The sequence below is a fragment of the Sander vitreus genome, chromosome 9 (genome assembly GCF_031162955.1).
Source record: "Sander vitreus isolate 19-12246 chromosome 9, sanVit1, whole genome shotgun sequence".
NCBI lineage: Eukaryota > Metazoa > Chordata > Actinopteri > Perciformes > Percidae > Sander > Sander vitreus.
Genome location: NC_135863.1, coordinates 30,074,329 through 30,098,669, shown reverse-complemented (window position 1 = coordinate 30,098,669; position 24,341 = coordinate 30,074,329). Strand labels below are relative to the sequence as shown.

The 24,341-nt window shown below is 40.2% G+C and overlaps 5 protein-coding genes across 15 annotated transcripts in view; 2 read left to right on the top strand and 3 right to left on the bottom strand.

Annotated features, from left to right (window-relative positions):
* The window catches only part of suco (SUN domain containing ossification factor), a 58,624-nt gene extending 51,242 nt beyond the window's left edge, over positions 1-7,382 (bottom strand). For 5 of the 6 annotated variants that reach the window (XM_078259619.1, XM_078259620.1, XM_078259621.1 and 2 more), the window contains exon 1: positions 4,524-4,824. In XM_078259619.1, coding sequence (XP_078115745.1) covers positions 4,524-4,576 — 53 coding nt within the window. In that variant the 5' untranslated portion in view covers positions 4,577-4,824. Of the gene's footprint in view, positions 1-4,523; positions 4,825-7,294 lie in introns of those variants that run through there. The other variant, XM_078259625.1, reaches the window with a different exon arrangement.
* Positions 5,794-12,445, top strand: tmed5 (transmembrane p24 trafficking protein 5). Of its 2 annotated transcripts, none has more exons than XM_078259631.1 (4): positions 5,794-6,131; positions 6,841-6,938; positions 7,364-7,493; positions 10,206-12,445. In XM_078259631.1, the coding sequence occupies exons 1-4, from the start codon at positions 5,943-5,945 to the stop codon at positions 10,422-10,424; spliced, it is 636 nt and encodes a 211-aa protein (XP_078115757.1). In that variant the 5' UTR covers positions 5,794-5,942; the 3' UTR covers positions 10,425-12,445. The 2 variants fall into 2 exon arrangements, with proteins under 2 accessions (XP_078115757.1, XP_078115756.1); XM_078259630.1 differs by having other exon boundaries at positions 5,798-6,131; positions 7,313-7,493.
* On the bottom strand, positions 11,494-21,478 carry LOC144523781 (uncharacterized). Of its 2 annotated transcripts, XM_078259633.1 has the most exons (6): positions 21,219-21,478; positions 13,932-14,014; positions 13,723-13,816; positions 12,837-12,913; positions 12,565-12,747; positions 11,494-11,894 (listed from the first exon to the last, which is right to left on the bottom strand). In XM_078259633.1, the coding sequence occupies exons 1-5, from the start codon at positions 21,300-21,302 to the stop codon at positions 12,630-12,632; spliced, it is 456 nt and encodes a 151-aa protein (XP_078115759.1). In that variant the 5' UTR covers positions 21,303-21,478; the 3' UTR covers positions 11,494-11,894; positions 12,565-12,629. The 2 variants fall into 2 exon arrangements, with proteins under 2 accessions (XP_078115759.1, XP_078115760.1); XM_078259634.1 differs by lacking the exon at positions 12,837-12,913.
* On the top strand, positions 16,322-19,483 carry pigc (phosphatidylinositol glycan anchor biosynthesis, class C). Of its 2 annotated transcripts, none has more exons than XM_078259629.1 (3): positions 16,322-16,401; positions 16,976-17,207; positions 18,318-19,483. In XM_078259629.1, exons 2-3 carry the CDS (start codon positions 16,980-16,982, stop codon positions 18,966-18,968), a joined length of 879 nt encoding a protein of 292 aa, XP_078115755.1. In that variant the 5' UTR covers positions 16,322-16,401; positions 16,976-16,979; the 3' UTR covers positions 18,969-19,483. The 2 variants fall into 2 exon arrangements, with proteins under 2 accessions (XP_078115755.1, XP_078115754.1); XM_078259628.1 differs by having other exon boundaries at positions 16,328-16,401; positions 16,973-17,207.
* Positions 21,479-21,837: 359 nt separating the features above from the next.
* dnm3a (dynamin 3a) overlaps positions 21,838-24,341 on the bottom strand; it is a 23,945-nt gene continuing 21,441 nt past the window's right edge. For all 3 annotated transcript variants that reach the window (XM_078259614.1, XM_078259615.1, XM_078259616.1), the window contains 4 exons: positions 24,293-24,341; positions 23,868-24,091; positions 23,628-23,771; positions 21,838-22,220 (listed from right to left, as the gene is read on the bottom strand). The exon at positions 24,293-24,341 is cut by the window's right edge and continues 113 nt beyond it. In XM_078259614.1, coding sequence (XP_078115740.1) covers positions 22,187-22,220; positions 23,628-23,771; positions 23,868-24,091; positions 24,293-24,341 — 451 coding nt within the window. In that variant the 3' untranslated portion in view covers positions 21,838-22,186. The remainder of the gene's footprint in view (positions 22,221-23,627; positions 23,772-23,867; positions 24,092-24,292) is intronic.

The window sequence follows — 24,341 nt, the reverse complement described above, 5'->3', positions numbered from 1 at the left end:
TCCTATAGATGACCTAGGAAAGATGTGCCGTTACTGGACTGCTGTCTAAACATACAGCACAAACATTACACCCCTTAGGGCACAGTAAGGTTGGGAATCACCAGAGGCCTCATGATACTTCTGTCACGATACGATATTATTGCGATTTTAAACATATTGCAATATTCTGCGTCATATTGCAATTCATTACCTTTTTTCCCCCAAGTTCAAATTTTTCCCAATTTCAAATGAAGGAAACTTTGTCAACATCTGTTTTATGTAAACAGATACATTTCTTTGTTCATCTCACTTCAATTGTATTGCTGCAAAATGGGATTGTCAAGCAGACAAACTGACCAACACATATGTAATAAAAGATCGATACTTGGCGCCTGTGTATCGATACAGTATTGCCACGGAAAATATTGCGATACTATGCTGTATCGATTCCCCACCCCTAGGGCACAGTCAAAAACACACCTTAGAGCAGTTTAAACAGCATCAACGTCACTTAATTACATACAAGACTAAATCAACAGCGCAAACAATAAATTATACCATAATCAGGTGAGTCAGCACATTTAAAATTCAACAGCCCTGGGTGGACAACTTCATTTCACCTGCACATGCCCAGGAGACTTGTAATGCTTTGCAAGTTTTGTTATGTTTAATGGAATATAAAGTCCCCAGTTGGTCAGTCGGCTGCAGAGTTATCTCGTGAGCGCTAATCATGTTACATAATAACAATAATCTTCAAATGGCTGTGAAATTAATGAGCCTACGACACGGGGACTGAATGAGATGATGACGACATGCACAAACACAAACAGTCCAAATGTCTATTTTCCCTATTATTTGACAGAATATAGAAGAAACCGAAATATGCCAGCTGTTCCTGTTGCGAGAAAGTCCAACAATGTGTAACTACAGGGAGGAGTGCTAACAAACCACACTCAGCCGACGTCTAGGCACTAAAGTTGTAATCTTAATGGGGAGAAAATATGTATGTGGTAAGCTATCATTACAGACACAAACTGGCTGGAAATGTGCACCCTCACACAAACACAAGAACACATGCACACTTTCTCCAGTGATGCTGAGGTCAACTGCCTAAACTAGCACAGGAAGACCCCACAGTTGCTGATTACGGCAGCATGACGCGCACAGAACACGTTCTGCTGTGCCTTTCTGAGCACTACAGCATAAAGATCTGAGCAGCTACAGCAGTCTCACAGTAATATACAGCGAACAAGACTTCACACACAACAAATACAAGCATGGAATCTGCACAAGGTTATTTAAAACAGCAGGTGAATCACGACGACAGACTGATGCCTCCCCACAGCCTTTTGCCACCAGCCTCCCATTACAGAGCCCCTTTCTGCCTAAAATTACTGCTGCCTTGGAAACCTTTGGCTAACTGCAAGGACTGCATTCCCCGTTTCTCTGTTCCCACTGGGATGTGTGAGAGCTGGCACAGAGGAGCGAGAAGCCGACAGTGGCACGCTAAAAAGGGTTTGCATCAGTAATGAAGTCTGTGCGTGTGGTTGTGTGGTCATTAGTTTGTGGGAAAGAGAAAAAGTGCAGCGAGCAAGCAAACACTTAACATGCAGGGCTATCAGATATAGCCGTTACCAGGGAAGGCTGTCTCATTTGAAATATAATCTATAATTCAATATTCCCTTAGCAATTTCTTGAATTGAAATGACTAACTAATAATGTGTTAATCCCTCAGTCAATATCCCTGTTTCACAGAGAGCACAACACTGTTCTGCCAAGCTGCTGTGTTTTTTACATTCTCGTGTTTCTTTCTACTTTGTTTGCCAGCTATAAAAGATAAAAGAGTACGCTAAATCTTTTCTGAACAATACCTGAACTGTTTGGAAAGAATATAATCTATGGGGATATGCTCATTCTTCAGAAAAAAGGTACAAGGGTTACAAACAGAGAAGAGGATTCTGTAAGCTAGTATTCGTCTTTTTAGTCTGAGCAAATATTTAGACTTATTTAAAACCCGTTTGCATCTCTTTTGCAAAACATGAATTCTATGAAGGTACTAAACCAGAGTGTGTACTGCAAAAAGTTTTACTAATTGATGACATTATATAAGGCTTATCCTTGTTATGCTCAATAATGTATGAGTTTTTTTTCTGATGCTATGAGGAAACAGGGAGGAGGAAAAAAAAAAACTGGTTTTAAACTATACTGATCAGGGACCTTAAGTATAAATGAAACGTATATGATCATTACACCGTGTTTTACCACTACAGAACCACTGTTGGGCTCTATACTTGTAATACAGGTTTTAGGTTATCATTTCCTGAAAACATTCAAATGAAAGAAGTGACCTCACACTGAAGTAAGAGTATTACATCATGTGGAAGAGCCCAGTTGCTGGAGTTTTACAAACTGAAACTTTACATGATACTTTCTACAACTATTTATTCACCAAATGGGTGGTGGTATTGATTTTTCAACCATTATTATGACTAAAATGATTCTGTCTCCCAAAACAACAAAGTCATCTAACCCTATACATTGTCAGGAAGCATAATGGGGAATAGTTATCACAAACAAAATTACTAGGATAGTAAAGGAAGACACAACAGTCAGCAGACCACATAAAGGTTTGCTGCTCCCGAGTCAACAATCTGGATATAGGTGGCCTGTTAATCCCATTTCATACACCCTGCGTATTGTTTACCTGCTCCGTGCCTCTGAGATTAAACTAATTCATGACTTGTGTTAATCTCTCTCTCTCACCTCTGAGAGCATGCGCTCTGGAGAGGAATTACACACAGCATGTTGTATAGTGCAATGTATTGACATTGTTTAATGTAGTTACATTGTTGAATGTAGTAATGGATAGGTTACATCTGTACTATAGTATAATATGTATCCTTTGATATGTACTTACACTTTTTGGACTACCCAACATAAAGTTAATCCATTTTAATTACCACTGATTATTTGTTTTAGTCATTGATTAATTTGGCTAACAATGCAATGCTGCATTCTTTCCACAAATGCATGGAAGTGCTTGCTTTTCTTTGTCATTGCTTATATGTATTCATATGATTATAAATTGACTCATTCTGGGTTCAAATCGGTCGCCGAAAATTAACTGAACAATCTTTAGACATCAGTCTGGACATTACAAGCTGATGATGTGGATTTGGCACAATTTTTGAGAAGGATAACTGGATAATAAAGGCCTAAAAATGCCCCCCAAAAAAAAAAAATAAATAAAATAAAATGTGCCCATTTGGAATGTGCCGATTGCTTGGCCTGTGGTATTGCTGCTTGTAGAATTCTCCAAAACCAACTTGTACCCCAAAATGACTTACAGAAGGACCCCGAACCACTTAATATGCAACTCTGGCACTGTATAGCCTACTACTGACTTACAGTGTACTTTTACATCAGAGGAAGACATTGTACTACTATATACCTGACAGAGAACGTGGCAGATTCAGAATTTAGTCACTAAATATCCCTATTAAAATGTGGAGTAATCAGACAGTTGTCTCATGGACTCAGAAACTATGTCACATTTAGCTCAGGACTGTTTGTTTGTTTGTTTGTGTGTGGGGAGGGAGGCAGGGAGGGAGGGGGAGAGAGAAAATTGTAGTCTTGTCTTTTTCAATGATATTGCATGATCAAAAAGATGTTCAAAGAAATTATATTCCAGGAGGTACAGAGAAACACAGTGCAATTAATAACCTGGGCTATATTGAACAATTTGTGGTATGTGTATAATTATTGTGGTGTATAGTTAAATATATGAATGTGAATAGAACTTCTGAATATATATTTGTATTGATTACAGATTTATTATCTCTATAGACTTATCATTTTGTGGCTAACTCATTTAATATGATAGAAAGGGTATAAAGGGGTAGGAGTACATACGTTTTACTTCTTCCTACTCCTTTTTGCATGTGTAAATAAATCGCGGTTACCTCCCCCAAGACAGAGAGAGAGACGACCCCCCCCCAAACACACACACACACACACACACACACACACACACACACACACACACACACTTTTAGATAGATTAAAGCATACGCAGCTTCTTACTGTCCCTTTAAGTATTTCTTGGTCAACATTGACCTTACCAATACCAGCCAAGTAACGTTTTCATCCACAGCCCATGCTCAATGGTTTAGGTTAGCTAGCTATGCTGCTATTCAACAGCTGGCTAGCTAACCTACTAAAAAAAAAAAAAAAAACTTTATCAACCAGTTATGTGAAGTACCGACAAAATCATGCAAAAGCTGTTATTTTTTGTTACAGGTAAAAAAAAAAACATCACACACCACACACTTTAACTGATAATGTTAGCTGTGTAGCAGGGAGGAATCATGTCACTGAACATTGATGACCGACGGATATAATGCGGCAAAAGACATCATGCAAAACTGACGTGACGGGCAAGTGTAATTTATCACGAAACGTGGTTCATCTATTGTTACGACTGTCATTTGTCTGACATGTCATTAACGATGTGACTGGAGATGGAGGTGTCAGTTTTAGCTTACCAGCACAGGAGAGCTACAATGAGGCACACCAACAAAACGCGCAGCCTCTTCATTATCTTCCCGCGGGGACCAACATCCTCGCTCGCTTTTTGGGGTTGTTTCTAATCTTTGACGGCTACAATACAACGACTACAAGCTTTTTGTTTGCTGGAAGGCCCTTGTCAATTACAAATGAGCAAACGACTGTCTTCTGTGGCTAAACCCTACACTTGAGATGTGCTAATTTTCATTTTGCGGACCAGACCAGTTGCCTGCTTCTCTTTCGGCTTTAACAGCTACTGCCGTTAAGGGTAGCTGGCTGTTGGTAAGTTCAACCCTTGCTCCACGTCTGGCCAACCAAATAAGAGCTGTGGATTTTTTCAACCAATCATAGGAGACGAAGCAATACCATATTTGACAATTCCCCGCCTACTGGACTGAGGATGAGTTGGTGACTGTGGAGCACGACGCGTCACCTCTGTCTTGATAAGCATATCACTAAAGCACGCAACATTCAAAATGATTGCTCAATCGTCTTATGTTAACGTTTCAATATAAATGACTAATGTTGATACCTTTGTTTTCGTAATGGCAATATATGTGGAAGTCTTCATCACTTGAGGAGGTGTGTGGTTAGGAATGTGAACACTATGTACTTTGTTCCTCATTGCCTCAATATCTTCAGTATAAAAATGCATTTTTAAAAGCATTCTAAACAGGTAGGCTATTGCAAAAACAACCATTCGTTATAAAGCACAATGGTCAATGCAATGCAGTTAAATTGTATTATTATATCTGTATAATGAATGTATCATATATAATTCATTTAATAGGGCAGACACTTTTAGAAGCCCCCTTTTCCCAGGAATTCCACGGGCGATTAAAATGAAAGCATCATTAAACTGGCATTTTTAGAATAGAAATAATCTTGAACCGCCAAAACACATCTTTATACGTTTATGTATAATGTCAATCCTATCTTCCTTCTTTAAAATGTGTAAATTGTGTTTACAAATAACAAATTATTTTTTAATTATTTTAATTTCTGAATACACTTTCTGATCTTCTGTTTGCCCCACATGGAAAACAACTACATATCCCAACGTGCAGTTCGAAAAGAGTCCTAACATTTGCCTGTACTTTTTATTGTATCTACGCATATAGAATAATCAATACGATACAAAAATGAGTGTAACCTAAAAAGAAAAGACTACTGAATTGATCCGAGATTGTTTAAAGTAATAACTAGGAATGTGTTGTTGTTTTAAACCGGCGGGGGCCTGAGCTTTCGACAGCCGTGAGAGAAACAGAAGTGAGTGAACATTTCAGAAGTGAAGTTTGGGGCGAACGTAACTCGTTTCTACGCCGCTCACTTGCACTGGTCAACTACTGTATTTACCGTTTTGGCTCTTTTGGACTTTTAGGCACGCAGGCTTGGCTATGGAGGTAGTCCGGGTATTTTTGTGTGTCTTGTCCGTGCTTGTTGCTCTAGTCTCGGATAGGTTTGTGGTACTAGCTTTCTTCTCTCAGTCTTTGGACAGCGACTTCACGTTCACTCTATCCGCTGGTCGCAAAGAGTGTTTCTACCAGACCATGAAGAAAGATGCCTCGCTGGAGATTGAATATCAGGTGATAAAGACTCACATAAATGGGATTTTCTTGTATTAAATTCTAACGTTAGCTGAGCAAACCCGAACCCAAATCAGCGATAACCCCTAACGTTAATCGAGAGTCAACATTGCCATATTGACATAACATTAAAGTGGTTGATAGTCCCTTTTTATCATGGTTACTGTTCACGTTTTCTGGTGTAGTTCTCATTACAGATTACAGTGAATGCAAACCACACTGGTATACTTCGATGTTAAATAACATTTTTTTATTTAACAAGAGAGCCAGCAGGTTATGTGGCTCACGCCTTTATTTTCATATTGTTGGGAACCTGTTATGCCGGTAGCAGTTTAACAGTTATAGCACTGAATGAATGAGTCTTAACTTTCTGGTGTTTCTAGAAGTTAGACGATGTCAGGGAGTTGCCATTTGTTATTGCCTGTGGAAGACATCCCAAGCATTTTATAGGCTATATCTATTGTAGTGTCTACCCTGGAGGACAAGGTATCCAGGCACATTGTTTCCAGTGAATCAGGAAGGACACCTTGAGTAGTAAAACGAGCATTCCTGACATTCCAATATGTGAATACAGGAATGAAGTGCTGCTACAGTCTCTGGAGAAAATATCAACCCATGCAAACTTGCAATATTGTTTCCATGTCTCTCAATTTTTCAGTAATCTGTCCCCATTTACATCTCATATGTGAATGTCCTCAACTGTCCGCAGGTATTAGATGGCGCAGGTCTCGATGTAGATTTCTTCATCTCCTCTCCTTCTGGCCAAGTGCTGTTCAGTGACTACCACAAATCAGATGGAGTGCACACGTAAGTTACATAGGTGACCTAGGGTAGTGGTTCCCAAACTTTTTCATGTCAAGGACACCTTAAACTGACACAAATTAGACCACGGACCCCCCATTTGATAAGATTGTGTCCCAACGTCTCCTATCTGATAGGATTTTTGCCTTTTGATGTTTCATTACAGAAAGTGTATAAAACCCGTGACCAACATTGTTATACATTCCGTCATTGTGTTATTATGGATGGAATTAAAGTGAAAATAAATAATTTCCCTTTTTGCTGGGGACCCTGTGGAACTCCCTCAAGTCTAAACCCCACTTTGGGAACCACTGATCTAAGGGACACGCATTACTGACACAGATACATGTGCAAGCTCTTACTTTCGTGCTTTCCTCCAGTGTTGAGACTGAAGATGGAGACTACATGTTCTGCTTTGACAATACGTTCAGCTCCGTCTCTGAGAAGCTCATCTTCTTTGAGTTGATCCTGGACAACATGGAAACGGACGAAGACCCAGACGACTGGAAGGAGTATGTCCACGGAACAGACATCCTGGACATGAAGCTGGAAGACATTATGGTGAGGGTGCAGCCAGTCTAAAATAAACCACATGTTGGTTGGTTATCCAAAAAAAAAAAATGAAATTTGATATGTAACACATTCCAGAGAAGTTAGGTAGGTTTGTTTGTTTGTGTGGAAAACTCCTGAGCCTGAATGGCACCAGTGAAAAGTTAAAACTCATTTAAAGTGTTTCTGTTTTAATCTCACTGGGTGTTTCAGACTTTGTGCCTCTTGTCTGCCATTGAGATAATTGTCACTGTGCCTAGTATGCTCTCAGGATGACGTAGAGGGTTCAAAGGGGCCCAGCAGGCTGCCAACAAAATAGCAAGGGGGGGGGGGGGTTACCTTGATGACATGTTGGAAGTGTGCTCGTTTCTATTTCAGCTCACTGTAGCTGTTTGTACTAGGGCTGTCAATCGATTAAAAAATTTAATCAAATTAATTACATACTCTGTGATTAATTAATCGAAATTAATCGCATACATAATTAACGGTGCCTGAACCGATACTTTTTAAGAAAGGAAAAAAAGGGTACTAAACAACAGTTGGTGGCATTAAAGAACGGCTTGTTTATTACTAAGGCCATATGGTCAAAATGAAATGATTTAATAATAATGTATAACAATAACTAATTTCAGTAGTAAATTGCTGTTGAACCATCAGATGGGAAAAGGACATTTACAATAACTTCAAATGCACCACGAGGCTGTAGTTTACCAGTTTCATTGAACGCACGTCTGTGTTGTTTCTCTGACGGCAGCTGCAGCTTGTTACATCCCGGTGTTGAATCCTCTACAGTAAAACAGTCAAACTTTACACCGTTTAGCGTTAGCTGTCAACATTTTAACCGTGTTTAATCCAGCTACTAGCTAGCGGTAGGCTAACGTTAGCTGCTGTCGAGTATAGTGTTAACTAGCGTCATGTGCAGCGGTGTTTGTGTTTCAGAGCATCAGAGAGAAGTTCAGACATATCAGTGGCACCAGATTTCGGTAGCCAGGGTTGGCAGGAAGAAGAAGTAAACGTTCCAATTAATAATCCAGGCAGAACATTCTCGTCTCCCTCCTTCATTTTACAGTCCAATGGTGGCTAGAATGGCTCCGGGTCAAACGTCAATATGGAATGGATTAATCTGCGTTATTTTTTTTAACAGCCCTAGTTTGTACCATTCTTGTCCATGTCCATATCTGATTGATTGGACTTGGTTTTATTGAAGAATAGCTACGCTAAATTGGTGAACACATTGTATTTCCTGTAATTTCTTCACAATAAAAGCAGCAACAGCAGGAAATGTTATGATTTGCATTAGCAGTAACTGAACACAGCTCCGATGACTTAAAGCTCCATTGTGTAATGTTTTTGGTTGATTCTTAGCAAAAAAACCTTTCTTTCACAAATCATTCATGTGTTATTACTTAAATTTCATGTCATTTAGCTGACGCTTTTATCTTACAATCAACTTACAGTTGCTATATATGTCAGAGGTCGCAGGCCTCTGGAGCATCTAGGGGTTAAGTGTCTTGCTCAGGGACACATTGGTTGATGTATCACAGTGGGAATTGAACCCAGGTCTCCCACACCAAAGGCATGTGTCATATCCACTGTCCCATCACCACCACTACTTCCGCCAACTAATCAAAGTTTTCTCGTACGCGTAGAATCTGCCATTCAGAATCATTCAGAATACGTGTATTCTGCCATGTTGCGCCTCCATCTTTAAAATACATTAGCCAAAGGGGGACATACCTCCACGTTTCACGCTTTTAAACTCAGTGGCACCGTGACAAATGCCAGGGGGAGATTTGAAAGCCTGTTGAAGATGGGAGGATCACGCTGATACTTTACTAACATTAGCTTGCATTCGTTTGGGAACCTGATAGCTGATGTTAGCAATGAAATGGTACCAAAATAACGAAAACGTAAAACTATTATTACACTAGAAGGAACACTCATGGACAAAGTCGTACTTCTTGGAATAATACGGCCACCATAGGAGTTAAAACGCGATCGGAATGGGAGGGGCTAGAAAGTAATATTCAGTTGGTTTTCATATACAATTTCACCGCTAGATGAGAGAAATTCTTACACAATGTAGCTTTAAAGTGATTAGTAAACAGTGAAATAAGGCTGATGTCTTCACACACAATACAAAAGTACTGAGAGCTTGTACACATTCTCTAGCACAGACATGTATGAGTTTAACCGCTGAGGACACATCTCAGTGGAGGAGACCATCATGGGTGTATGCTTCATAGCAGGACCACAGCAGGACTAGTGTGAGGCACTAGTAGAAACTACTGTTTGCACAACGCAGCTGAAAGGGGACAGACTCCAGCACATGGAAAAACCATTACACATGCAAAGTCACAAGGAGTGTGTCACAAGAATAGACTGTCATGAACTCTCACCTATTGGCTGAGGGCAGCCAATTGTCTCAGCTTGCACCACAATAGCCCGCAACGCCCTCTTCACCAGGAACTGCCTTAATTTGTGTCAGAAGTCACATAGGCTTCACTTAAAAGAAAGAAAATGCATCTTCCAGCTGGGCAGGAAGTTGTTTTCTCATGGAAGAAGGGACTGCCGCCAGAGATCTAACTTTCATTTAGATCACTCTGCTTTGTAAGTTTGTGCATTTAGCTAGTTTGTGTCAGGTACATAAGAGGAACAATGTAGTTGAAAGTTTTTTTTAATAACGGTTGTCTTCTCTGACCTGTGGCGTCTCCTCTCCTCCAGGACACCATCAACAACGTGAAGGCTCGGCTGGGCAAAAGTCTGCAGATCCAGACGGTGCTGCGGGCGTTTGAGGCTCGCGACAGAAACCTCCAGGAGAGTAACTATGACAGGGTGAACTTTTGGTCGGTTGTAAATGTCATTGGCATGATGTTGATATCGGCGGTTCAGGTCTATTTAGTCCGCTCACTGTTTGAAGATAAGAGGAAAATTCGTACATAACGCTGCCCCAAACGGAGGGACAGAGGGAGAGAAACGCACTTGCCCTCAGATACCTTTTTTGGGATTTGTTTTCGGCAGATCTCCTGACTTGTGACTTTTAACACAAGATGTCATCTATACACATACATATGCACGAACACAGACAGACATTTTGACATTCTTTATAACAAAGTCACCTCGTTTCTTTCTCTGGTCCTCAGTCCTCAAAAAAAAGTTTCTCTCTCTTTAAAACGTTTATATAGTTTTATAGTCCTCCCTAGTGGCTGTAATTCTTCACAGAAAAGTGACATAACAAGCATGTTCATGACGTGACTATTTTTATACGGAGTCTAAAGTTACCAGGCCATGGCCAATTGCAAAAATGTTCTCTTTTCTTTGGACATGTTTTTATTTGAGCTAAACTAGATGAAGAAATGACGTGGTATCTGAAGAATTTGATCTGAGTAAGAGTGGGAAGTGCAATCAGTCAGTCAGAAGTCTTTCCCCATAGTAGTTACTTACAAAAAATATACCCTTGTGTGTTACGAAGACACCTTAGTGGTTTAGACTTAGCTGCCAGCCTTTTGCCAGTGTATGAGCCCTTTTTGAATATTTGTCCCATTGCCATGGACATTTATTTATGTTGCTTCTAGCAATTCAGTCGCACTTTCCCTTTTCATGCCAATACTGATACAATACAGGTATTTAAGTAGGGCCACGCTGCTAATGCTGCTCTTTGGCACCCAAGGGGCCAGGGAGTAGGAGAAAAGGAAACGGGCCATCTCCAAATCTCTCAATGACTACTACCCTACTCTCCTCTGCCATGACTTTTGGGCTTGTAGCCTAAATGGCAGCCGCTACCCTCCTCTGTGAAGCCTCGCTGCTGCTGGCAGCTATCTGCTTACAGCCACCTACTGTGTGAAGATGTTATGCCTGTCTGTCTACTCTGGTGACTAATATGTCTATTTCTATCTTACTGACACCTGGAAGGTCATTACCACTACTACATGGGTGCACTGCTCAGTTAAATAGGCTGGAGCCATTCACTGCCTTGTGCTACGTCAGCATTCTTTTTAAATGCTTGTATCTGTTTATTTTGTTTGATATTCCTATTTTATTAGCCATCATTACCAACTGACATCTGGTCATTGCACTGCCTCTGATGCCACAGAACAACATATTTTTTTGTCTTCATATTCTTATTCCATAGTTAAACATTATGGGCTCCAAAGTGTTATTCTTTAGTATAATCGGGGGCTCAGCAGATGGGTCCACAACTTGTTCTGATGTGTGGGTGAAGGAGCCGCTCAAGACGTTTTTATCTCATTGGTTGCTTATACAGTATTAAGACACAACTGTGGCTTGTGAATATGGTTGCTGATGAGAGGATTTCTTTTATTGTTATTACTGAGCTCCACAGGCGAAACTTGGTTACCCACTACCCAGCTGGAAGCCTCATCTTTCTGTTTCTGTTTCCATCTTTGCCCTGTGCTGTAAGATAAAGATCACACAGTGAGTTAATGCCTTCATAATTGAACAGCCTTATGTTGGAAGTGCTGTAAAACCAAACGTTGAGCAGCCTTATTGTTTTAAAATGATAGTTTTTTTTCTATTCAGTATGTACGTATTGTGGGTCCCTGCAATAACATGGTTATGGTTGTCAGAAAAGGGCATCCTCTGCCTCAATTTAAGTGCTTAATACCATCCTTTATTCCTCTGCCCACCTGATCTCACTGTGTTTAATTTACGTACTGTATGTCGAGATTCTATAAAAAGTGACGGATTAGTAATATGAAGTTGCAGTTTGAGTTATTTTAAAGTGCTTAAAAGACGACAAATATTTCAAAAGTATTTCTAAGTTGCTAAGTATGAGATTGTTAAGGTGTCTGGATCAACAGCCAAACTGTCTTTTTGAAAAGTATTTCCTACTTCTCTGATGCAGCAGTGGGGGCAGAGGGAATGTGACGTTATAAGATATTTATTCAACTAATGTCCTGTAGTTGTAAATGTGTAAAAATTAAACAATCCATACATTTTTCTGACTTCTGTGTTCTATTGTGTTCCTACTGAGCCAAAACGTGTTTTTTTTGTTGTTGTTTTTTACAAATTTGAATTATTGTACTGTATATTGAGACAGCGTATCAAAGAGTTATGCAGATACCTGTAGGAAAGCTAGGGCTTCTTCAAGCATGCGGCAGCTCAGATGAAATAGAAGTGACTAAATCATTAAGCTGCTAGACAATCTGGTGTCTTCTTCTGGATCTGGGGGTGCAGAGATGTGATGATGAGACACTCCTGTAGTGCAGAGACCACTGCCAAGCACAGCGGACGGCGCCCAGGAGAACTGAAAGGAAAGGAAGGGCTATTGGGCTTCTTTTTGGTCATCGTTACTACTCCTCCTCACAGTATTACACTTTGATTCATGACACTTACTAGCCTATCAGAATCTGCGTGGATGATCCAATCCTTCTGGAAACACTGTCTTTGTTAAGACATGATCCTGTTCTCAACTAGAATCAAAGATAGGTGATATGTAAGAGACACCTAACCATCAGATAACAAAATGGCAAGAACTGTATGTGGATTGGTTAATAGATGGTAGATTGATTTAAGGCAAAGCCCTTGTCAGATAACCCAAATCACCAGCAGATCCACTTCAACATGTGTCATAGGACATACTGGACTCCTCAGAAGAGATACGTCTCTAAAGTCATTCCCGCTCCCTATTGCACGTTCTGCCAACCTGAACAAACTGGAACTTTCCTGCACATGGTCTGGGAGTGTGAACAGGTGCATGAGTTCTGGAATAAAACAACATCAATAATATCTGATGTGATAGGATGTCGACTTCCTACTGACCCGGTTGTTTTGTTACTTAATGACGACTCCCCCCCCCCCACTCGCTTTGTATAAAACAGTGGTTGGTGTATTTTCTAGACATAGTTATGCTCGAGCTCTCTACAGTGAGGATTAACAAAGCCAAATCATAGACTACAGACCTGTGGAAAATAATGACCTCAGCATCACAAGAATTAGAGGAGAGTGACTAGGCAAGGTGGGGTTTCTGCTTTTGTTTTTGTTTATTTGTTTGTTTTTGTTTTCCTCGAGACCGCAGAGGGTGGGAGAGGGTTGTTGTTCAATTGTATTTGTATGTTCTAAATATAAAAAAAAAAAAACAATAAAAAAATTGATCTAAGTGTCTGCTGACTGTGTCAAAGTCAGTGTAAATGTTCTCTCTGATAAAGTGTAAATGCAAGATTTCAAATCTGTTCTCAACTGAGTTTTTTTTGTTGTTTTTTTTTGTGTTGGCAGAATATACCTTGGTGGTTGGTGTTGTGCCAGAGCTGTTAGCTCTACTGGCTGCCAAAGTTGTCACGTCAGAGTAAACAGGCTGTGGTCCATGCACTGGGATGCTGTTATTTGACAGAATATACACAAGGTTATGGATTATTATCACAGTAAACACATGGTACATGTATTTAAAAGTGACACAGACCTTCATTATCATGAGGATATCTTCTAGCTTACCTTTTTGCAGGCATGTTGGTTTGTGGGTTGGCCGGTCTTACAATGGTAGCAGAGAAGGGGCCACGTATGGTCAACACAGACACCTTGTCAAAGAAAAAGATCAAGTTATAATAAGAATGAAGTTGACAGACAGTTTTTGTTTTGTTCTTTTATTGACAAAAAAAACAAACAACATACAGAACTCTCGTAGAGGAAAGAGAATATATATACGCGTAGATACAGTATCTCACAAAAGCGAGTACACCCCTCACATTTTAGTAAATATTTCATTATATCTTTTAATGGGACAACACTGAAGAAATTACACTTTGCTAAAATGTAAAGTATTAAGTGTACAGCTTGTATAACAGTGTAAATGTGCTGTCCCCTCAAAATAACTCAACACACAGCCATTAATGTCTAAACCGTGAGTACACCCCTATGTTAAATTCCCATAGAGGCAGGCAGATGTTTATTTTTAAAGGCCAGTTATTTCATGGATCCAGGATACTATGATCCTGATAAAGTTCCCTTGGCCTTTGGAATTAAAATAGCCCCCCCCACATCATCACATACCCTTCACCATACCTAGAGATTGGTGTGTTTTATTTCAGTTAGCCTAATAGCTGGTTTGATTTGCATTGAGAGATGATTTTATGGAAAGTACCCCATGTCAATCTCTAGGTATGGGGAAGGGGATGTGATGATGTCGGGGGGCTATTTTAATTCCAAAGGCCAAGGGAACTTTATCAGGATCATAGTATCCTGGATCCATGAAATAACTGGCCTTTAAAAATAAACATCTGCCTGCCTCTATGGGAATTTAACATAGGGGTGTACTCACGGTTTAGACATTAATGGCTGTGTGTTGAGTTATTTTGAGGGGACAGCACATTTACACTGTTATACAAGCTGTACACTTAATACTTTACATTTTAGCAAAGTGTAATTTCTTCAGTGTTGTCCCATTAAAAGATATAATGAAATATTTACTAAAATGTGATGGGTGTACTCACTTTTGTGAGATACTGTACAATACAAATGTTGTCAATGTACAAGAAAGAATTACCTAAGCAAAAAAACAACAAAGAACAAACCCAAAAAAAAAGGGGGAGCTACTTAAAAATAAACTTAAAAAAGTCAAAAGCAAAAAGGCTAGAGAAAGTTAAATTAACATTTAGAGCGGCACACAAGGGGAGAGTAATCAAAACAGTAGTTTATATGTCACTACACATTTTTCTTGCAATTTTACTAGATTTGATCTTTTTCAGTGAGGAAAAAAACTATTTAAAGTCATTTATAAACCAACCAAACAAAGGAAGGCTTAGAACATCTCCACTTGCTGCAATGAATGTGATATTTACCCATAAGAATAATCATATTGACTAAATCTGATATTGATGATACATCTATATTATCCATATAAAAGAGGATGTGTGGCAAGGTGAGAGTAGGGATATTATCAATCTTAAGTGACAGCCAATTATGTAGCTCGGACCAGAAGCTGTTGGACGCGGGAAAAAAAAAAAAAAAGAACGTGTTCCAGAGTCTCATCCTCAGCATATGTTTTTTTTTTTTCCTTTATTATACAACAGTCATACAAACATTCAAGGCACAATGTGTTTGTACATTTGTCAAAAACGTGTTTACAGCTTTGAGGTAGAGACAGTATATACAACAAAACATAAATAAAGAAAATAAGATACTAGGGGTCTTTAGTTCAGTAGGGAATGTAAGTCCAGAGTCTCTTGGCGTTTTCCTTTGTCATGTATTGTAGAGATGTAGCAAAAAGCTTAAGTTCAGTCTTCCAACCGTTGATGTGGGGTTTGACCTTTAAATATTTGCACCTATAAATAAAATGTTTACAATGTTCAGTCAAGTTATTAATCAAGAATTCTACATTCTTATCCTTCATAAATATTCCAGCTTTAATTGACATTTCATTTAATGGGTGCAGCAATATACCTTTAGATCGAAGCCAGCATAGAAAAGACAGCCACAATTCATTAATCGGTTCACGCTGAAGGAAAATATGTTCAACCGTCTCAATATCGCACTCACAGAAAATACAGGAGTTATTTTCCCCAATTAAATTTCACATGTAGGAAGTGATTTGATGGATAAATATCATTTAATATTTTAAATGTCACTTATTTGGCTTTTGGTGGGAGAGGATACGATAAGGATCGTTTCCTAATCTTTCCTGCCCCTTCACCACTGTAGTCTCGGAGAATATATTTTCTTTTCAGTTGAAAGGGATATTTTGTACATAATACATTTTTTTAACAAACTTGTTAGTGAACTGTTGCTGTTCAAACTGACACCATCAACACGAAGAGGCCTGTCCTCAGCGTTGACAGGCAGTTGGTAACCTGCCTTTTGAAAGAATCCAACAACAGGTGGCGCTGTGAGCTCTACTAAGGCTTCACTTCCGGCGGCATAATGACAGGAGGAGATTATAGCATCGGCGCTGAACGAAATACCATCTCAGGTAGGTAGAAAAAAAACAAAAAAAAAACCTTTTGAGATATTTCAAATGGACATTGTAAATTGTTTAACAGATCGTCAACGTGTTAGTGTTTATAAACATACGTGTACATATGTCATGTGTGGTTTAATTGTCGTGTCAAAGCCCGGAAGTACCTGTAGTTTCATGCTAGCGGCACCGGTCAACAGTTGAGAGACCCTGTTCAAAATAGAGTCGTTCAACTGACCACAAACGCAACACTACAAGTGCATGATACTTGTAGTGTTGTTCAGATATCTCGTTTGACACGGTCAAAGCTGATGATGAAATCATAAATGCAAGAAATTCAATGCATGACGGATAGCTCCATTAGCTTCCGAGCTAACATTTAAAAAAACACAACTACATGAGCACAAACTGGTCCAGACAGTCTAGCGTTCTCTATAAGCTAACACCCAGCTAACTTTACAGACAATGTTGGACTGTCTGACTTACGTCAAATAATGATAAATGTTGACTTCGAATTATTCCAGCAGCTACTTTGAGCTCTGTGTGTGTGTGTGTGTGTGTGTGTGTGTGTGTGTGTGTGTGTCAGTAGGTTGATGGGGCCAGACAGTGCCCCAGGTCCAGCTGTGCCCTGGCGGAAGGTGCTGTGGGAGTGCCAGCCGTTCCCTGATAACTATGTGGACCAGCGGTTCCTGGAGGAATTACGGAGGAATGAGGGCATCCGTCAGTACCGCTACTGGGCTGTGGTAAAAGAAGCAGGCTTCGTCGGAGAGCGGCTGTCCTGCGTGGCCATTTTTATCACCATCTGGCTTTACATTGAGCAGGTAAAGCTTTAGAAAATCTGTGGTCCTCGTAGAGCGCATTAGGGTTGCACGATATTGACAAAATGTGATCTTGCGATATCGATATTCATTTTGATATTTTTAAACAAAAGTTATGGGAAAGCACATCAAAATAGATTGACAACAATATAAGGCACACTGAGACTTAGAGCTGGGCAATATATCGATATCGTGATATGAGACTAGATAACCCACTTAGTCATTATATCTACATTACTGATGATTATTTATCAAAAATATCATTGGGTAAATATTTTGTGAAAGCACCAATAGTCGACACTACAATATCGTATCGATATCGAGGTATTTGGTAAAAAATATCGTGATATTTGATTTTTTTTTTTCCATATCGCCCAGCCCTGCTGAGACTTACTGTATGTACGGCTCCGTAGTGCGGCTGGACCACAGGTCGGTCGTGGATGAAAAATATTCAATATTTCCGACTCCAAACTCTGCCGCATATAAACACGGTTTATAAAGTTGCGGGATAGCCTCCGGTGAGAAATAGATGCGGGATGGGATAACTTTTGGCCACTAAAGTTTCCTCTTCAATCTCTGTTATTTCGTCTTCTCCCTGAGCAACACTCATTTTCTTACTTTTGTGTTCTTTCTTTTGCTCCACTCACTCCCTTCGCTCTCTCTTTAGGTCCTTTCTTTTCTTTCTCTTCTCTGATTCGTTCCGTTTTATTGTCTCTATCTATTTCTTCACTTACACTGTCACTCTGTCGAAATATGCACACACGTGGTACGCTCCACAGGGTTTGTCATGTAGTGGACCCGTGCGCTGACGTGCACTAACTAGGTGCAAGTGGCGCGGTAACTGGCCAATGAAACATGATCATTGTAGTGTTTCAAGCGGGCTCTGAATCAAACACAACTAAGCCGCACAGCCAACAGACGGGACACAGCGCTCCACAAAATATTGCATACTTATCGCGGCGCTTTCGATATAAAATTGCGCAACGTGATATCGCGATAACGATATTGAGTCGATATATCATGCACCCCTAGAGCACATTGTGCCTTTTTAATGTATAGAATGGTGTACATTAAATGCATAATTAATCTACATCTTCTCTGGTTTCCTCACAGGGTCTGCTGTCCCCCGAGACACTGTTGTGGACCAGCCTTGTCTGCGCCCTGCTGGGTTATGGACTGCACCAAGCCTTGACGTCTCAAGTCGAATCAAGCTGTGAGCCCCGGACCCGTCTGGCTGACTTACAGAGTGCCACTATTTTTCTTTCCTTTACCTTTGGCTTCTCGCCAGTTCTAAAGACACTTACAGAGTCTGTGAGTACCGACACAGTGTATGCCATGTCTGCCTTTATGCTGCTGGCCCACCTGGTGTCATTCCCTTACGCCCACCCCTCACCCCCTGGCAGCTTCTCCCTAAATGCAGCCCTGTTTGCCTCAGTGTGTTTAGCCTCAAGGTTACCTGGGGCTCTGCACACCTTCGCCATGCTCAGCTGTGCCCTGCTGGTGTTTGCCCTGTGGCCCTGCCTGCTGCAGAGGCTGAGGGAGAACGCCCCTAGCCAGTTTACTGGTGTGTGTGTGGGAGTGTGTATCGGAGGGGTGGGTGGTCTGGGCTCCCAGTGGCCAGGGGGAGCCGTGCTCCTAGCCCTGGCTTTATGGAGTGTTACATTACTCTGCCCCCTGCTGCTAGTCAGACTGCAGAGGCAAAAGGACAACATCCATGGACCCTGGGATGAGGCTGAGATTCATGAGGACCTGAGTCACTTATAGACCGAGCCAAAAGGAGCACATGGTGCTAAACTGACATTTTGAGGAAGCCAATTAAGAATGTTAAATGAATTATTTTTAATGTCATTCTGCAGTATTATGATGACGGTACTGCACATCTAAACGGACAAACGTTAACTCTTTCATCATCAGTCCTCATCTGTTTGGACAGCCATGACAACTTGCCAACTATGTTTTTAATGTTCCAAGCTGCTATTGTCTTACAAGTGTTGACCTCCGAATTTGTATAGAAGGTATCAACTAACATGCAATGCTGACTTCCATTACTGGACACATTCTGACACTATGAACCAATTTGATATCAGTGATGTTTGTAGAATCTGTGGGAGATGTTTTTACGGTTGTGTACACAATGTTGTTGGTGTATGAATCATTTTATTTCTATGGTATGAATGGACGGATGCATAGTGTTTAACCTAGTGGATTGTTAACTGTTAAAATACACAGAAGTACAAATTAATATTTTAAAGGTTTTTGCAATAAAAAAAATAAGTTTCCTCAGTGTAAGTTACTTAAAAAAATACTAAGTAATTTTTTAACCCAGACTACAGTGGAAGTGTAATGCAACAATAATTAAATAAGTCGCAAATGTATTGTCCGTGCCACATGATGCTCATTTCCTCTTCATGTTTCACGTTTTTGTGTTGCGTTTTGTATGGAGGGCCAGTTTGTAACGACACTAATGAGAGATTTTGTTTGATTTTAATGAACCCAACAGCTCCTTTTTATAATAATGTAGTATTACGCGGGTAGGCCTGCAGAAGTCCAGTATTACCTGCTCCTGTTGATCATCATACAGGGCAGAAAACTGCTGCAGTGCTGTTCCATGGATGGATTATATATTCATAAATATACCTTTTTTCACAGCAGACATGTTGACATGTCATAGTAGGAAAAGCACAGGTGTATTCAAAACTATTAATGATGGCTGCATTCCACTTAGGAGAGGCCCTGGTATTGTTCATGCTGACTCACTGAACTAGCTTACTGGAACACTTGATGGAACTGAGCCATCGTTAAGGTTATCAGTTTCAGCTGTGCTTTTCCTACTATCACAAGTCAACATGTCTGCTGTGAAAAAAAGGTCCAATATACTGCTGCTCCCATAGACCGTAAAGGCTGCTCCCCACGTGCTGCTAACGCGGGACGGTCAACCACGTACATTCCCGGACACACCCCGGCCAGTGACGTCACGTTGGCGTAGCCACTTGATGAGAAACACCTGTTGTAAAACTATTCCAAATTGAAACTGACATATACAGTACTTTGAGTCTCTTAAATCGGTAACAAATAAGAAAAGTATTTTAATAACCGCTATCTACTCAAAATGATTTAATGAAAAACTCCTGCTGTCAGTATCATTCATGAAGTTTGCAAGTCTGTCACTTCTTTACTTATGTGTCTTTTAATTTGTTTCTGTTTAAATTATTACTTTCATATTATATTATTTGCACTTATGTATGTATAGTTTTATGTTTACGGACTGTGATGACTGAATTTTTGTAAATTGAATTCTAAAAAAAAATAATAATAATAAAAGGCCTAATAATAAAAGCTGTTGTAAATGTCACGCTGCTTAAAAACGTCCAGTCCAAAGAGAGCAGCACGGCAGCAGTTAAATCTCCCTCTCAGATTTACCGTTGATTTCACAACAGTATCACGTTTAAAGTCAATGTCGCTAACTCCTTTAGTTGTTTTTGTTCAATGTGAAGAAGACTGGAATTATTGTAGCTTTTGTTTTCTTTTTGTTTTCGTTTCAAAACATTAACCCTTGTGTTGTCTTCCCGTCAACCTTGAAAAAAAAATCACTTTTTTTCGACGTTTTTTACGACTTTTTTTTTATGTTTGTTTTTGCTTTTTCCAACGTTTTAAATTGTAAAATTTTTCTTCTACACATTTTCAGCGCTTATTTCTACGTCCCATTTTTTCTGATATAAAACAAAAATTAAAAACGGGCCAATGTGACCCGAAGTCAACACAAGGAGCAGCTAACGTTACATTGTCGACACATTATCTTGTCTTCATTCTGGCTTTCACTTCCAACAAAATATAAAAAACACCAGAACTACTACTACTACTACTACTGTTTTGGGAAATGCATTACCGTGAACATGAAATGATAGGTGCGATACCAAAGCTGTGTTATCTTGAAGATACTTGAATGCAGCGCCAGCCACACATACAGTAACAGTAACAGTACCAGCAGTGCGCAGTGTACGCTAGGTGTCATACCTGCTTCACCTCTCCTTTCCCCGGCTTGATCCGAAATGTGACGGCAGGCGTTGCGGTTGGGTTTGACTGCTGTGGTGGCGCCATTTAGCAAGCAGATGAAGCCCGACTTTAACACACGGTTCCTGACACACGGAGATGCCTGTAAACTGAGCGGCCTCCTTTCTCTTCAGAGAACCACACTTCCACAAACCAAGGAACCTTAAAAAGAAGGAAAGTACGTCGCAGTAACAGCGCGTCACCGACTGTACGGTTGCAAATTATTATTTTTTCCCTTCTGTTTTATTTACAGTGTAAACATAACCTACCTGATAATAAGCCATACACAAGGGTTCCCAAACATTTTTTTTTTTTAATGTCAGGGAGTTCTATAAATCAAAATACTCCAATTAAACCTTGATATCCTAGTGTGTTTTGGACACTCAACAAAAATAATATATCTTTGGCATCTACAGTTGGAGGAGACATAACATCTGATAGTAATCCATCTTAAACATTATTATGAGCTGAATTGGAGTCAAGGTGAGTTGTAATATAGTGACATAGACTAACTAAAATGGAAATTTACCTTAAAATATAATATGAATTATAATATATAAATAAGGAGAAACCAGGATGCGTGTTTAAAAAATAAAACCTGTTTGTGTTTATTCAACAGTGAAAATAGTGCATGTGTATTCTATTTTAGTAGAATAACTAAAAAATTGTATTTCTATTTACACAAAGTTCAGCCACTTGAGGAAAAGTCTGCAGACAGCGGAGCACATTCCGCAATTTATGGCCGATGATATTATGTACAAAACAGGCTCAAGATTTAGTGAATTTTGCAGACAGCAGCTCCCAGAGGAGTCCGAGAGAAGCCCAGCATAGTGCTTCAGCTGGATTACACATCACACAGGTCATGGGTGTCTCTGGGCAGCTGCGAGCACCAGCTAGAAGGATCATGGGTAATGGAGTTCTGAGCAGAGATGTTATTTGACCTTTGGGATAGCTGGAGGATGCCTCCTGGAGAGAAGATTAAAAGATATTACTATACATGGTTTAACTGTGTAGCTTTCTTAATGGCAGACCTACCAAATTGTTAATAAAAATAATGTCTGATCCCTCATCATCATAATCTATAAATTTAGTTATGCAGTAGCTAGCTCTACTGTTAGTTATAACACCGGCCAGGAAAATACCAGCATTTTGTCTTAATATGCCCATTTAATTCCTAAAATAATAAAACAATTCAAACAAAAGCAACATTTTAACCTATGTTGGCTATAAACCTATGTTGGCCCTTTATCGAAAAGTTTTGAAGGAAAACAAATGTCCATGTTGTTACCTATTTGCTGACCCCTGGATTAGAGGCTTGTCATGAAAGATATGAAAACGTTTACATGGACAATTATGTGGGTTTGGCAGCGTTTGAAAGAAGAACAGAGAAAAAGGAAATTGGTGAATAAGGCTGAGGAAATAACGGTTATTAGAGATTAATATAATATAGGTAAGACAGCAGCTGGTTACAGAACTTGGAAGATTGGAGAGACGTGCAATTTAGCAAGGAGCTAATCCAAATGTTGGAGAACTGTGTAATTCATGATTCACAGTTCCCTGTTCACAAATGTCCATGTACACATTTAAGTGTATCTTTATTTAGCAAGATTTTATTTTATTTGCCATACATTGTGTTTGTTACAGAAGTTGTGACCTGTAGTGTCAACTATGGGGGAGAAAATAAAAAAAAGACTTATAGAAGTAAGCTCATGCCCCACATACTGTATATCTATAGGGGAGAGAGAGAGAGAGAGATTGAATAAGCAAAAGAGGCATAAGGTTGGATGGAAAGAGCCAGAAGAGGAAAGAGAGAGACCATGCGGGAAAGAACCTAAAGAACCATTTGAGAGCACAGAGGAAATGAGGCAGAAAGAAAAAGGAGAGACAGGCCAAAAGCAGGGGAGGAACCAGTGAACGAAAAGAAGTGAAGAAATGTACAAGAAAAAGAAGTAGGGGGGGGTGGGGGAGAAGGGAAAATAACGGTTATTGCATGAGGGAAACTGGGGAGGGCAATAAAACAAATGCATGCTAGGAGAAAGCGGGAAAAGGGGGGATGGAGGACAGAGAGAAAGATGAAAACTTGACAGAGCGCTCAGCCTGTTGTCTCTGGCTCCAGTAGAAAGCTGCACAGAGAGAAGTCCTGTCTACTGAGGCTGATGGGAAAGAGAATATGAGAAACACATTTTCCAGCAGACCCCCACCCAGCTCAAATAACAACTCCCTCTTGCCCCTGTGCCTCTGTAGCGCAAGGTTTGATTCTGTGTATGTGAGTGTGTATGCATATATGCCAGTGCATATTTGAGCGGCAGACTGTAGGACATCATAATGTAACGGGTCGGATTTCAGGCTGGGATTGTGTGGTTTCAGAGTCACCTTGGCACACTAGGTGGAGCACGATTGGGCTGAAGGCCATCAGTGCTCGGGGAAGGAGTGTGAGCATGCACCCGAGGGACAGATGGGGCATGGCCTCGAACCACTGGCTTGCCACTGGTCACTGACTTTCTACGGAGTGTCGGGCTGGGTGGAGAAGAGAACCTTAAGTGACAGGCATGGGGTGGCACAGTTTTGTTTACTGCATGCATCCCTGTAGTTTAACTGTGTATATGTGTGTACCTGGAGGGCTGTATCCAGGAGGAGTCTACAGGTGGAGGCAGAGGGGTGGTGCAGGTGGAGGTGGAGAACTTTGCGATGACAGCGAGCGCCTCCTTCAGGGCAGCGTGCTTGCGGAGCACTTTTTCCCGGTGCTGCTGCTGCTCCGGTGACTCATCCATCAGCGCTGAGCATTCTCCCAGAGCGTAGAGCTGGGCCAGGAGCTCAGAGCTAATGAACTCCTTCACCTACAGAGAGGGATTATAAACAGCTGTGACAAGTCAAAATGTAACTTTGTAATGTGATATTTTACTCTGATTTGGGATTATGGCTCTAAATTCCTAAAGGGGTGGTGAAAATTTTCTTTTACTTAGGGTCTCTGATTTCTTTTTTTTTTTTTTTTACAGTCAGTTTTTTTTTAAGTTAAGAGTCTGGCCTGTATATCTTACGCTGTTGATCATGTGGTGCATAATGGTCTTTGGCATCAAGTCCTTGATG

What these genes read in the sequence shown, in the direction of transcription:
- pigc (XM_078259629.1), top strand. Translation starts at nt 16,980, where the DNA reads ATGGGGCCAGACAGTGCCCCAGGTCCAGCTGTGCCCTGGCGGAAGGTG. An exon ending in TCTGGCTTTACATTGAGCAG is followed by an intron (nt 17,208 to 18,317) that starts GTAAAGCTTTAG and finishes GTTTCCTCACAG; the next exon opens with GGTCTGCTGTCCCCCGAGAC.
- LOC144523781 (XM_078259633.1), bottom strand. Translation starts at nt 21,302, where the DNA reads ATGGCGCCACCACAGCAGTCAAACCCAACCGCAACGCCTGCCGTCACA. An exon ending in ACCAACATGCCTGCAAAAAG is followed by an intron (nt 13,817 to 13,931) that starts GTAAGCTAGAAG and finishes GTCAAATAACAG; the next exon opens with CATCCCAGTGCATGGACCAC. An exon ending in ACGCAGATTCTGATAGGCTA is followed by an intron (nt 12,748 to 12,836) that starts GTAAGTGTCATG and finishes CTTTCCTTTCAG; the next exon opens with TTCTCCTGGGCGCCGTCCGC.
- tmed5 (XM_078259630.1), top strand. Translation starts at nt 5,943, where the DNA reads ATGGAGGTAGTCCGGGTATTTTTGTGTGTCTTGTCCGTGCTTGTTGCT. An exon ending in CGCTGGAGATTGAATATCAG is followed by an intron (nt 6,132 to 6,840) that starts GTGATAAAGACT and finishes AACTGTCCGCAG; the next exon opens with GTATTAGATGGCGCAGGTCT. An exon ending in TGAAGCTGGAAGACATTATG is followed by an intron (nt 7,494 to 10,205) that starts GTGAGGGTGCAG and finishes CCTCTCCTCCAG; the next exon opens with GACACCATCAACAACGTGAA.